Here is a 12,315-nt window from a genome sequence, read left to right as displayed (position 1 = left end):
ATTTAATTTAGTTAAGAAATAAGAAATAAGAAATTATAATCGAAAAATTTGAAAACAGCTGTGTTCTTTATGTTTCGCTCATGTTAAAAATAAGCGTTAGAACCACTTAGCAGCTGTTAAATTTGATTTTAGAACTCAGTAATGTTTTCTCCAAAAATTACTGCTAGCGAGAAGGAGTTTTTTATTAAGCAGTCATTTACAATAATGCGCATTACCAATTACACAATTATACTTCTGTAAAGGTGTAGAGGACAAAAAAAATTCGAGCTCACTGTTAATAACAGTTGAGCACAGTGTTTAGTTTTGCGATCACAAATTATAACATAAACAGTGTTGTCATATACCGTACAGATGTACGACAAGCAGGGACTGCGTCGCTAGGGAAAAATATGTGCTAAGTGCGCGGATAGTTAAAAGAAATAGCTTATATACCAAAAAAACTAGTTAAAATCGCGTCTGAAATTAGAGAAATTACAATCAGTAGTATTTATAATGAACATATACAACAAATTGCGTCGCAGAGAACATGGACTGGGTAAGAAAGAAGCGTAGCGCGGGCAATTTATGCAATTTGGCGCTCGAAATGCATTCCCGCTCCTTTCGCGGGAAATTCGAGCGCCAAAATCAGATCAGTGAATATTATTAAGGAGATTTCGTGTGCAATTCGACTTGTAGACTTGAAGCAACAGAGTACAACGACATTTAATATGGAATATCTGAAACTTGCTGCGTTTGCGAAACTTGTGCATAAGAAACTAGAACGTAAACAAAGGCAAACTATTTTGGCACTCATTTTCCACACTTTCCCCCTTTCTCTTCTGCAGCCAATGAGCGTACTTATGATTTTGCGCTGAGTCGCCTGTGCGTGTCCAGGCAGGACAGCTGGCGTGGCATTGCCCCCGCCAACTACAGTCCGGACTTTAACCCAGAGCCGCCCATCTTCTCGGCCAAGTTCGCCAATTGCGATGGATATAGACACATTTTGGCCATTGCCAACGAGGATGGCAAGATTGCACTGCAGGATACCACAGAACGGAACCAGGAGCCCGAGGAGCAGTCGCTCAGTGCGCCCCAGTGTCATTTCAATGCGGTTTTCGATCTGGAATGGGCGCCCGGACAGATGCGCTTTGTGTCCGCCTCCGGCGATCATACGGCTCGTCTGTGGGAGGTCGCCGGCTCCGGGATACGTGGTCTCAATTCCTATGTGGGCCACACACGCTCTGTGAAAACAGCCGCATTTAAGCGCACAGATCCGGCCGTGTTTGCCACGGGCGGACGCGATGGCGCCATTCTCATCTGGGATATTCGCGCCAATCTCAATATGGATCTGACTTCGCGCGTGGACAATTGTATCTACAGCGGCCACACTGGCGGTCCGGGCACGCCCCAATCTCAGCGGAAACAGCGCACTCGCACGCCCAAAATGGCCAGCAACAGCAACACCTCGAGCAGCATTACGGGCTTGGCCTTCCAGGATAACGATACGCTCATCTCGTGCGGCGCCGGCGACGGCGTCATCAAAGTCTGGGATCTGCGGCGAAACTATAGCGCATACAAAAAGGAGCCGCTGCCGCGTCACAGCTTGCCCTATGCGGGTCAATCGACATTCAAGGGCTTCACCAATCTCATTGTGGATGCGGCGGGCACGCGCCTGTATGCCAACTGCATGGACAACACGATCTACTGCTACAACCTGGTCTCCTATGCGTCCAAGCCGCTGGCCAGCTATAAGGGCCTGCTCAACTCGACTTTCTACATCAAGAGCTGCCTCAGTCCGGACGGCAAATATCTGCTGAGCGGCAGCAGTGATGAGCGCGCCTATATCTGGAATCTGGATTATGCGGCTGAGCCGCTGGTCGCATTGGCGGGCCACACGGTCGAGGTCACGTGCGTCGCCTGGGGCGCCACCCATGATCGTCCGATTGTCACCTGCAGCGACGATGCCCGCCACAAGATCTGGCGCATCGGCCCGCCGCCGGAGACATTGACAGTTGCCGAGATTGCGGAGCAATATCGCGGCCAGGCGAGCTATGTACGTCAATTCAATAGACTGCAGCCAAAGGCCGCCGCAGCAACACAACACAAATACAATCTCAGGGATTTGGAGTCCACGCCGCGCTCACTGAAACGTCTCATGGAGATGAATGAACGCACGCCCAGCTCGACCATTAAGCGTTCCTTTCTGGAGATGCTGGGCGCGACAAGCAGCGATGCAAACGCGGAGCAGCCGCAACAGAAGCGCACAAAGCCACTCGAGTCGCGGGGTCGACGCTTGTTCGGACCGAGCTGCAGCAGCAGTCAGCAGCTGCCGGCCATTGGCGAGGAGCAATCCAACATGTCCGCCTGCAATCAGGAGAATCAGGAGGACATCTCCCCGCTAGCAGCAGCAGCTAGTCGATTCCAGCAGCCGTCGCCGCTTGGTGAGCATCATCTAAATCACATTCCGCCGTATATCTCGCCACCGACAACATCAGCGCAAGCGGCGGCAACGAGCTCCACTTCTTTAATTTACTCGCCCACCTCGAATCTGCCCAACTTTGTGCTGGACGGCGAGGCGCCGCATTTGGGCGTCATGTCGCCCAAACGCAAAGCCAAAGAGAAGGTCGACTGGCTAACAAAGATACGCAAACAGAAGCTGATGTCGAATAGTCGGGCGACGCTGACGCTCAACGAGAAGATGAGCATCGAGGAGGCGCTCGATATAATGGCCTCGCCCCGCCTACAAAGCCTGCGCAACTCCGAATGCAGTCCCCGCCTCCAGGCCACGCCCAAACGACGCATTTCACACAACAACGATAGCGGCGCCTCCGCTCCACACCTGCGCACGCCGACCTCCAGCCGGCGGAACAGTGAGACGACGCTCCTGCGCTTCTTCAGCGTGCAACGCAGCGGCAGTGATCCTCCTGCTGCTGCTGAAGTTGATAACATAGTTGATGTGGAGCTGCCTGCCATGTCGCCGCCGCCGCCGCCGCCGCCAGCAACAGCTACGCTGACGCTGAGGACGCCAACGACTGTCGTCGGCAGCGACTGACACAGAGATCCATCCCATATATAGTTTTAGCTCGGACATAGCTTAAGTTATTTCTATGTGTTAGGCTAAACAGTTCTTTTTATCTGCAAGCTAATCAGCACTCTTCACACTTTTGTACAGTACTAACACAAGAGACTAAATATAATTACACATATATATATATATATTTATATATCAATAGGATATTTTACTTTATATATATACATATATATCAATAGGATATTTTACTTTAAGCTCTTCGGACATGCATGTGCTTTTGGCCTGGGTCAACCTTTACCAATAATGACAATAAAACTGATTACGTTTTCGAAGGTGTTCTACTATAATAATTCTATAATATATATAGTTCTATAACCTTTATATCAAAAGATCGCTTCAGCTTGAAGTTCTTACTAATATCGAGCTGGGCTGGCCTATTAAATATATATTAGCTGGCAATCTATTCCCGGAAAAAGTCACATATGTAAATGTTTAAGGCGTTATTTTCTTTCCATGATTTTTTGAACATGCATATGTATATATATGTCTATGTATTGTAATTGATTATTGCGATTTTTTGGACGTCTTTGGTTGACCATTTTGTAGAATGGATTGTTCCTGCCGCTGCTGCTGCTGTTGCTGCTGTTGCTTTACCGACGCGTTCAGCCTCATGATGTGGTAGACGTGGCGTGCCACGCCCACAAGCAGAACTAAATGACACAGATGTAGGGCTATGCTGGACTCCAGCGTGCTGGGATAGGTGTTCCAGCAGTACTCGATAATGCCCAGAATTAAAAAGCGCACGCCGAGCGAATACGGCGTAGACCAAACCAAATATGGCAGCGAGTGAAAGTACCAAATGTAGAACTGATAATGCAGCGACCGGGCGCAGGCGACGCCAATGAAGTTGCACAGGAAGAAGGGCAGCAGCGCCAGCTGCGTGCATGGCTCAAAATAAATGTCGTATTTTTCGGGAGCTTGGTTCAATGGTTCTGCTGGTTTCTGATCCGTGCTTTGTTGCAGACTCCGCTCGAATGCCTTGAGGAAGGACTTTTGCTCGGCACTCAGTTGCTCCTCCTCCTCCTGCTGCTTGGACTGCCTTGCCTGGTTCTGCTGCTCGCGATTCTTTTGCAGGATTTGTGGCACAATGTGTTGCTGCACCTCTCGCAGTCTCAGGTAGCTTCTAAAGAACGTCCAGGTGGGCTTGGCGAAGCACAGCAGCAGCACCAGATGTAGTCCCAGCAGAACCAAGTGAAACTCACGCTGCTCGAAGAGTTCCCTGCTTAGAAATCTATAGTTGACCGTCCACTTATGCTCGAAGATGCGACCCAGGTCGAAGCTGCCGCGCAGATATTCCATAGGATGGGTGAGCAAAAAGGGCGCGCCTATTAGCAGCTGTAGTCCCGCGCAAATTGTGAGCTGCACCAGAGTCCCGAGCACGCCCAGATTAGCCAAATAGAAGAGCAGCAGCGCGGGAGCAAACAGTAATATATTCATCTTGACACCAACAGCGAGGCTATAGCAAATGCTTCCCAGCGTCCAACGCTGATCGAGGAACAGATTTAGCGCCGCATAGAGCAGTAGAATGGCCACCGGATCATTGAACAGCCGGAGCACATAGATCGAATGGATGCGGTAGGATGTGAAGGCGCTCAGCACCAGTACATAGGGCGGCACCTTGCGGCTCTTCGTATAGAGGCGCAACACGAGGCACATCTGGAGCAAGTAGATCCAGGCGAATATGTACTGGGCCAGACGCACATTGGTACCCTGCGCGGTTAAATAGTACAGTCCCGAGTAAATATAGACAAATGCGGCCGGATATACCAAGGGGCCGGTGTCACCTGCAGGAAATTAAACAATATCAATCAAATCAATACAATTTACAATTCAAATACGCGTTATTTTCCCATGAACAGCTGTGAAATTGGCGCGGAACTAGCAAATGAACCAACCAGTTCATGAGCGAGCTGTTGTTAACGCAACTGGGTGACTGTCAAAATGTCAAAGTGAAAAAAAACCGAGAGAGAGAGACTTTGTAACAAGCAGCATGGAGGTTATTACGGCATGTTATTAGAGCTGGCTGCCAAATATAGAGAGAGAAGATTAATAGAGTTGAAAACAGTTAACGGACAAAATGATTTCGTGTAAAAATTTATGTGTTTTGCGTCAACTGCCGCTCAAAAGCTGTCGCCGGCATTACAGTGCCGCGCTGCTGTCGGTGTGGCCAACGAAATGGACACCGAAACCGAAACCTGCCGCCGTCTGCGCTTGGCAACAGAGGACGGCGAAGCAGCAGCAGCAGCAGCGACGCAGTCTCTTTAGCTCGAGTCGCCTGCAGGCGAAGGACTACTATGCGACGCTGGGCGTGGCTAAGAATGCCAATGCCAAGGACATTAAGAAGGCGTACTATGAGCTGGCAAAGAAATATCACCCGGACACGAACAAGGATGATCCGGATGCGAGCAAAAAGTTCCAGGACGTGAGCGAGGCCTATGAGGTGCTCAGCGATGATCAGAAACGGCGAGAATACGATACTTATGGCCAGACGACGGAGAATATGAATCGTCAGGGTGCGGGAGGAGCCGGCGGCTTCGGTGGCGGCGGCGGTCCCTTTGGCCCCGAAGGCTTCTCACAGAATTGGCAATTCCGCTCCACCATCGATCCAGAGGAGCTGTTCCGCAAGATCTTTGGCGAGGGCAATTTTCGTACCAATAGCTTTGACGACTTTGCCGATTCCAAATTCGGCTTCGGTCAGGCCCAAGAGTTGGTCATGGACCTAACCTTCGCCCAGGCGGCGCGTGGCGTCAACAAGGACGTCAATGTGAATGTCGTGGATCAGTGTCCCAAATGCGCCGGCTCCAAGTGCGAGCCGGGCACCAAGCCCGGCCGTTGCCAGTACTGCAATGGCACGGGCTTCGAGACCATCTCGACCGGCCCCTTTGTCATGCGCTCCACGTGCCGCTATTGCCAGGGTACGCGTCAATATATCAAATATCCGTGCGCCGAGTGCGAGGGCAAGGGCCGGACAGTGCAGCGGCGCAAGGTGACCGTCCCAGTGCCCGCTGGCATCGAGAATGGCCAAACCGTGCGCATGCAGGTCGGCACCAAGGAACTCTTTGTCACCTTCCGTGTGGAGCGCAGCGATTACTTCCGGCGCGACGGCGCCGATGTTCACACCGATGCACCCATCTCGCTGGCCCAGGCGGTGCTGGGCGGCACAGTCCGTGTCCAGGGCGTCTACGAGGATCAGTGGCTGAACATTGAGCCGGGCACCTCGTCGCATCGTAAGATTGCGCTGCGCGGCAAGGGCCTGAAGCGTGTCAATGCTCACGGACACGGCGATCATTACGTGCACATCAAGATCGAGATACCAAAGAAGCTGAGCCAGGAGCAGCGCGCCCTGCTGGAGGCGTACGCCGAACTGGAGGAGGACACGCCCGGCCAGATACACGGCATGGCGCAGCGGAAAGATGGCAGTAAGAAAGCAACGTAAATACATTTCTAAACTAATGTGTGATTGGGCCTACAAATACAAAAGAATCTGTATTTGCAGTACACTGTTGTTTTCTAATTGTAACTACAGTGAAAGCTCGCTTGAGCGGATACCCCCCCCCCCCCCGGCTCCAGATTGTCCGCCTAAACATAACCCAATTCAATTCTCCTTCAATATCTGCCCCTTCCGGGATAAGAAAAAGTGTCCGCTTCCGATCAAGAAAAGATTTTAGCATAAAGTAGCCAAAAACGGACTATCCGCGTTAAGCGAGTTTTCACTGTACATAGGCTATGGTTAAAGCATTTACGTTATTAAACCTTTTCGAATACAATTACAGCATAGATCAATTATGCAATTGGCTAGCTGGTTGTGGTAACTACGCCAAATATTCTTAAGTAATTTAAAATTTAAACATAGCTTATTCTTAAAGTTGCTCAAATTACAATTTCTGTTCTCTCTTCCCACTGACTCTCACTGACATGTCTTGCAGCGCAGGTGCGAGTGAAACCAGAACTGAAGCCGGCACCAAACCAGCAGCAGCAGCAGGAACAGCGGACAGCGGTAGTCAAGGAACGAGCAGAGCAGCAACAGAAACAGAATCAGCGAAAGATCAACAAAGTGAAAAGTCGGAAACACGCAGAAAAGAAAAGCAAACCGGAGGCGGCGAAAGCGGAAGCGGAAGCGGAAGTGGTGGCGGAGGCTTCTTGAACAAAATCAAATCCATGTTCATCTAAGTTGAATTGTGTCTTGTTATCGATAACTCTTTTGTAATCGTCGTTGGTTAAACGATAACGATTGCTTACAAAAGCGTTTGTTTTTTTTTTGCCTTTAAGTTTGTTAAATGTAAATTTGGGGGCTATATATTCCAGTGTGGAAACAGATGAAAAAAAAAATACACCAAAATTCAGAGTAAGAGCTTGCGGCCTTTTTGTCTACGTTCAGCCTGGTCTCACTCACTCTCTCTCTCTCTGTGTCTGCCTAGTTTCCAAAAATAAACCAGAGCCAGGCGGCAATTTACTTACCTCGCAGCAGCGAATAATTGGTTGTGCCATTCAGAAAGCCTTCACATTCCTGTAGGGCGAAAATATGTTGGTATATATATATACTAATTGGTTGCCATCATGCTCACCTGCATGTAGGCCTTCCAGTCGATCTCGGTGTAGGGCACACGTTGAATGACAAGCACGTTGATAACCGCCTCGGCCAAAACAATCAGCACCGCAACAATGGGCAGCGCAGCCGGCTCGAATGCCAGGTATTTGATAAAGTTCCAATTGACATATTTGTCCTTTAACGTGAGCAACAGGTTGCTGGGCTTTTTGCGTCGGGTCACAGGCCGCTGGTTGGTTCTTGGCGGTGCCATTTATTTGATAATAAATATCTTTGCGGTTAAATGATGTGCACACACCCGCACACCTCACACAAACACGCTGTGGGCACCCAAAATTTTAACATTTACAGAAAGATTGTTAACAGCGCGCACCAATTTGTTTGTGAAAAAAACTGTCGTTACGAGTTTGTTGGGTAAAATAATAACAACGAGTTTTAAGGTTAATGCAGTTCGGTAAAAGATTATATAAACTGTGTATTAAGAATACAAGTCTGTCAAGTAAAACGACGAATGACGCTTGTAATTGAATTTAACAGCTGCTACTGCTAAACGTAACAGCAACATAACGCCGCCATAACAGCACAGCTGTTGCTCCACATAAACCATGCATTGTTTTGTCGCGATGAGAACGCAGGTGCGCAGGTGAGCTCAAAAAGTTTACTCAAAATAAAAATCAGCTGAAGGAATCGCATTGACGGTTTGTCGGGCGCCACAAGTCGATAACATTTGAAAATAGGCAAATGCACTGCATTACCATAAAGCTGCAGCTTTTATACAAGCGGTTTTCAAATCAAAAAATGGATTCACCCTATATCAAAATGTAAGTTTCTTTTTAGAAAAAACTTTAACATACTTTAATATTACTGTTTACAGAACAGTACAGTACACTACAGTAGTTTTTATAGTACATACTCAGTTTTTAAATAGGGGAAATAGGAATATTTTTTGCAATAGTATTTTGACTATATTGCAGGAAATTGAGCCAAATCTGCTTGCGGTCAATTGCACGGCCGATTCGTATCCGTTACCTGTTGGAAGTGCAAAGGGCACAGCCAATTTAGTGTTGGCATAAGGGGTGACTGGCGGTGGGGGGGGGGGGGGGTGTGTGGGGAGTTTAAGTCAGAGCGAATGATGATGGGAAGAGAAGCCGGCTGGCTGGCTGGCCGGGCCTGGTCTGGCAACTCCGTTTACTTCGCTCATGCATGTAAATGTTGGCCATTTAAAAAGTTACAAGCATCCTCAAACTCGAACAACCATTTGCCGCTGCTCTGTGCGCCCTTCAGCTGCAGGTTTCAGCACAATTAATTGACAACCTGCGGATGCGGATGTTTTTCAGATTTTGCACTGTTCCGTCTGTTTTTATTTATTTTTTTTTGTTCTTTTCTTTTCAATTTTTAGGTGGTGTACACGTGCACTAATTGTGCCCAGTGCGCCGTGTATTCGCAAAAAGTTGACAAATGGCATGCAAACTGTTCCCATGTCCATGTCCAGTTGAACTGCTCAAATGGCTGCAATTATGCCAAAGGCCAGATGGGCAGTGTAGTGGGGCGGCAGTCATATGGATTTCGAACGCATTTCAAGGGGAGCGTATGTCAGGAATGCAGTGAAAACTTACGGCATATTTCAATAAATGCCGTGAAGAATTCAGAAAGAATTTAATTTTAAGCTTGTTGCATGAATGGAGATGTTTCCAATAAATTGAGTTTGCAGATAAATTACTTCTGCATGATAACAAACAAAATAAATGTACACACATAATTAGGAGAGTGCGCTAGGAATTGGTCAAAAATATTTCGATTCATGCTCTCTCCAACTGATTTTTAAAACGTTTGCCTTCCTCAACATTCAAGTATTTTATATTCAAATATAAAACCGTACAATGTACAATGGTACATAGTTCATATCAAGCTATTTCCATAAATGAGATTGTGTGTCCACATACATACATATTCTCAAATATTGGCAATTCTTAGCATCGTCGTTCGTTAAAGTCGACGCTAGTTATCATTTAAAGACTGAATAACATGGGTACACATTATACACATTTAAAGACTGAATAACATGGGTACACATTATAGAACTAAATCGGTCATTTCTTATCAGGCGTAACAGCCACCAATACAACAAAAAAAAACTAAATATATATGTGTGTATATATATATATGTTTGTGTGAGCAACAGGGGGCTTCTCCACAGATAACTGTAATATAACCATTCAGTGCGAAATTTGTCCATTAATCAATATATGTATATACATATGTGCATGGTCTCCTATGTACGTACATATACATATGTAAATATTTATGTACAATGCAGACATTTATATGTGTGTGCATTTGTGTATGTGTTTGTTCTGCTTGCTGTTATCAAAAAGGCTGATAATAAAATCTAGCAAGCTACAGAATAATGTAGAATATAAGTGTGTACAGATGTACATATGTATGTCCATACATGCATACATATCTATGCACTTACATATAACGCAAGTGTCTACTTCTAGCTGACAATCATTTAAATAGTTTCTATATACATACATACATACATACATACATACATATGTATGTATGCAGAACTTTGTACTCGCGTTTTTATATTATTGTTAATTTATTTAATGCTTCGTTCCTTTATTGTGCACTGCAAGTTTTTAATAAAAACTGAGAACGTGAATTGTAAATGCAAGTACAATTAACTGGTACGTTATCTATTATTAATTAAATAAATGGCTGTAAATATATAGATTCGTCATTTGCATATGCAGTGTGTAGTATGATAAAAACTTTCAAGCGAATTTCTGAGCCGAGCTCAGAGGTCCATCCTACATACATATACATATGCATGTTTGCATAGAATTTATTACTCTTCTCTATCCTCCTGCTATTCGCTAGTTTACTGTTTATTGCTATTGTTATGATAGGCAGCAACAATTGCTGCCTTTACTTTTGCTTTTTGCTTTTGGCTTTGCTTTGGCACTTTGCTTTGTGTACACACACAGCGGAGGAGACAAAGCGGCCAAACAAACAAACTGTTGATAATTGAGCAGACGCGGAGAACGCGTACGCGAACGTTGCAAAGCACTAACAAACAAACACACGCACACATACATAAGCATGAAGTTAGACACACACGCATGCATAGGCCTTGCCATGCCGATGGACGTAGGCAGAGGCAGAGGGTGGTTAATCGAAGAGCAGTGGGACTATTTAAGAGTTCAATCATATCAAGCGTCGTTTTTGTCGCGCCGCGTCAATGTTGTGTTCGTATGGCACCCCCCCCCCCCCCACACACACTCCCACTCTACCGTTGTGTGACTACTGGTGATGTTGCTGTTATATTCCACATGTGGACTGCACACACACACATGGCACACGTAGAAGAAAAAACAAAAACAAAATAAAATACATACATACAGCTGTAATAAAAACTAGCAAAGAACTACATTTCAATAGGTTTGAGCGATTTCTGATCGCGCTACAAATGACCAGATATAGAATAGTTAAATCATATCATAATCATATTCATATGTAAATATATCATTTTAATTTGAGTATTATGTGTATAACAACATAAGGAATCGTTTCTGGCCTAAGTGAGTGCAGTTTACTACCCACATAGTACATTGTATATATGGCGAAGGGTACTTTGTTGTTGTTATGGCTGTTTTGTGCCGACTGCCTGTTGCTGCTCTGCTCTCATTTGCCTACAGTCTGCTATCTCGCTTGTTCGGCTGTACCTAATAAGCTTACTGCAAGTGTGTGGGTGCATGTGTAGCGGTGTCTCGTACATACATATTTCGTTTAGCTTTCGTGCTGTTGCTGTTTACGAACCAAGCAGTCAGCCAGCCAGCCAGCAGCTGGGGCTGATTTCAGTTTGATTTTGTCAGTGGCCGCGTACGGTTGTCGGCGAGTTAACGGCGCGCCTAGCAAGAGCCGCTCAAAGCCCAGCTTTTACTTAAGTTTCCAAGCACAACTAGCACAGCCGAGAGCAAAGAAGCAGCGATAAAAGTGTTGAAATTCTTTCGTTTAGGTCTTTTAGTTGTGTATTTTTATTATTTGTTCTGGTAAATTATTGTTCGCTTTTCAACAAGTATAAATCAAAAGCAAGAAATTAGAAATATTTGGGAGAATAAAAAAACAAAACAAAACAGTAAGAAAAAACCGAAAACAAGCGCACAAGATAGCGCACAAAATAAAAAAAGAAAAAAAAAAAGCTGAAAATCATTGTTATTGCATGGAAAATTACTACAGAAATTTCTTGATCGTCGGGGCTCTATAAACGCAAAGGCAAAAGCAAAAGAAACCAAAAACAACAATAACACACAAAAAGCTTAAATTGGTTTGGCTATATAGCAAATTAAGTGACCGGCAGTATTCTGTTTTTTTTTTTTTATTATTTTATGCATATAAGTATAGATATGCTTTTGTTGTATCTTTTTTAATCAAAATTTAAGTTTAGGTTTTTGAGTTATGTGTGTGAGTGTTCCTATGTGTGTGTGTGTGTAAGCTAGAGAATTGGTCGATCTACAAATTCAAAATGCCCAGAAATATCATTAAAAAAAGTAACAACAGCAACAACAACAAAAATCAAGCGATAAATTTATAATCTTAGGCAACATAAACACACAGGCGCATTTCACCTCACACATGCCCGAATCGAATTCGAAAAACAAAAATTGGGAAGATAAAAATGCTGAAAATATTT

The 12,315-nt window shown here is 45.4% G+C and overlaps 3 protein-coding genes across 9 annotated transcripts; 2 read left to right on the top strand and 1 right to left on the bottom strand.

Moving 5' to 3' along the window:
* Positions 1 to 339: 339 nt before the first annotated feature.
* l(2)dtl (lethal-(2)-denticleless) lies at positions 340 to 3,351 on the top strand. The gene is made up of 2 exons (XM_064685685.1): positions 340 to 535; positions 825 to 3,351. Exons 1-2 carry the CDS (start codon positions 493 to 495, stop codon positions 3,029 to 3,031), a joined length of 2,250 nt encoding a protein of 749 aa, XP_064541755.1. The 5' UTR covers positions 340 to 492; the 3' UTR covers positions 3,032 to 3,351.
* Positions 3,172 to 7,981, bottom strand: Alg3 (Alg3, alpha-1,3- mannosyltransferase). Of its 2 annotated transcripts, XM_064685693.1 has the most exons (3): positions 7,636 to 7,981; positions 7,529 to 7,577; positions 3,172 to 4,854 (listed from the first exon to the last, which is right to left on the bottom strand). In XM_064685693.1, the coding sequence occupies exons 1-3, from the start codon at positions 7,867 to 7,869 to the stop codon at positions 3,575 to 3,577; spliced, it is 1,563 nt and encodes a 520-aa protein (XP_064541763.1). In that variant the 5' UTR covers positions 7,870 to 7,981; the 3' UTR covers positions 3,172 to 3,574. The 2 variants fall into 2 exon arrangements, with proteins under 2 accessions (XP_064541763.1, XP_064541764.1); XM_064685694.1 differs by lacking the exons at positions 7,529 to 7,577; positions 7,636 to 7,981 and adding an exon at positions 4,909 to 5,050.
* Positions 5,148 to 7,419, top strand: LOC135430875 (protein tumorous imaginal discs, mitochondrial). Of its 6 annotated transcripts, none has more exons than XM_064685690.1 (3): positions 5,148 to 6,502; positions 6,844 to 6,901; positions 7,002 to 7,177. In XM_064685690.1, exons 1-2 carry the CDS (start codon positions 5,148 to 5,150, stop codon positions 6,899 to 6,901), a joined length of 1,413 nt encoding a protein of 470 aa, XP_064541760.1. In that variant the 3' UTR covers positions 7,002 to 7,177. The 6 variants fall into 6 exon arrangements, with proteins under 6 accessions (XP_064541760.1, XP_064541759.1, XP_064541757.1 ...); XM_064685689.1 differs by having other exon boundaries at positions 6,997 to 7,177; XM_064685687.1 differs by lacking the exon at positions 6,844 to 6,901 and having other exon boundaries at positions 5,148 to 6,489; positions 7,002 to 7,419.
* Positions 7,982 to 12,315: the final 4,334 nt, after the last annotated feature.

This window comes from Drosophila montana, unplaced genomic scaffold, assembly GCF_035044405.1.
Source record: "Drosophila montana isolate Dmon_TW-CO22-7 unplaced genomic scaffold, ASM3504440v1 contig_3084_1, whole genome shotgun sequence".
Classification (NCBI taxonomy): Eukaryota; Metazoa; Arthropoda; class Insecta; order Diptera; family Drosophilidae; genus Drosophila; species Drosophila montana.
The sequence above is the reverse complement of the archived record's forward strand: the minus strand, read 5'-3'. Positions and strand labels throughout refer to the sequence as shown.

Excerpts from the sequence above, each read along its gene's own strand:
- LOC135430875 (XM_064685686.1), top strand. The coding sequence starts at position 5,148 with ATGATTTCGTGTAAAAATTTATGTGTTTTGCGTCAACTGCCGCTCAAA. Across the intron at positions 6,503-6,996 it reads GATGGCAGTAAGAAAGCAAC|CGCAGGTGCGAGTGAAACCA; the intron begins GTAAATACATTT and ends CATGTCTTGCAG.
- Alg3 (XM_064685693.1), bottom strand. The coding sequence starts at position 7,869 with ATGGCACCGCCAAGAACCAACCAGCGGCCTGTGACCCGACGCAAAAAG. Across the intron at positions 7,578-7,635 it reads ACTGGAAGGCCTACATGCAG|GAATGTGAAGGCTTTCTGAA; the intron begins GTGAGCATGATG and ends TTCGCCCTACAG. Across the intron at positions 4,855-7,528 it reads CAATTATTCGCTGCTGCGAG|GTGACACCGGCCCCTTGGTA; the intron begins GTAAGTAAATTG and ends AATTTCCTGCAG.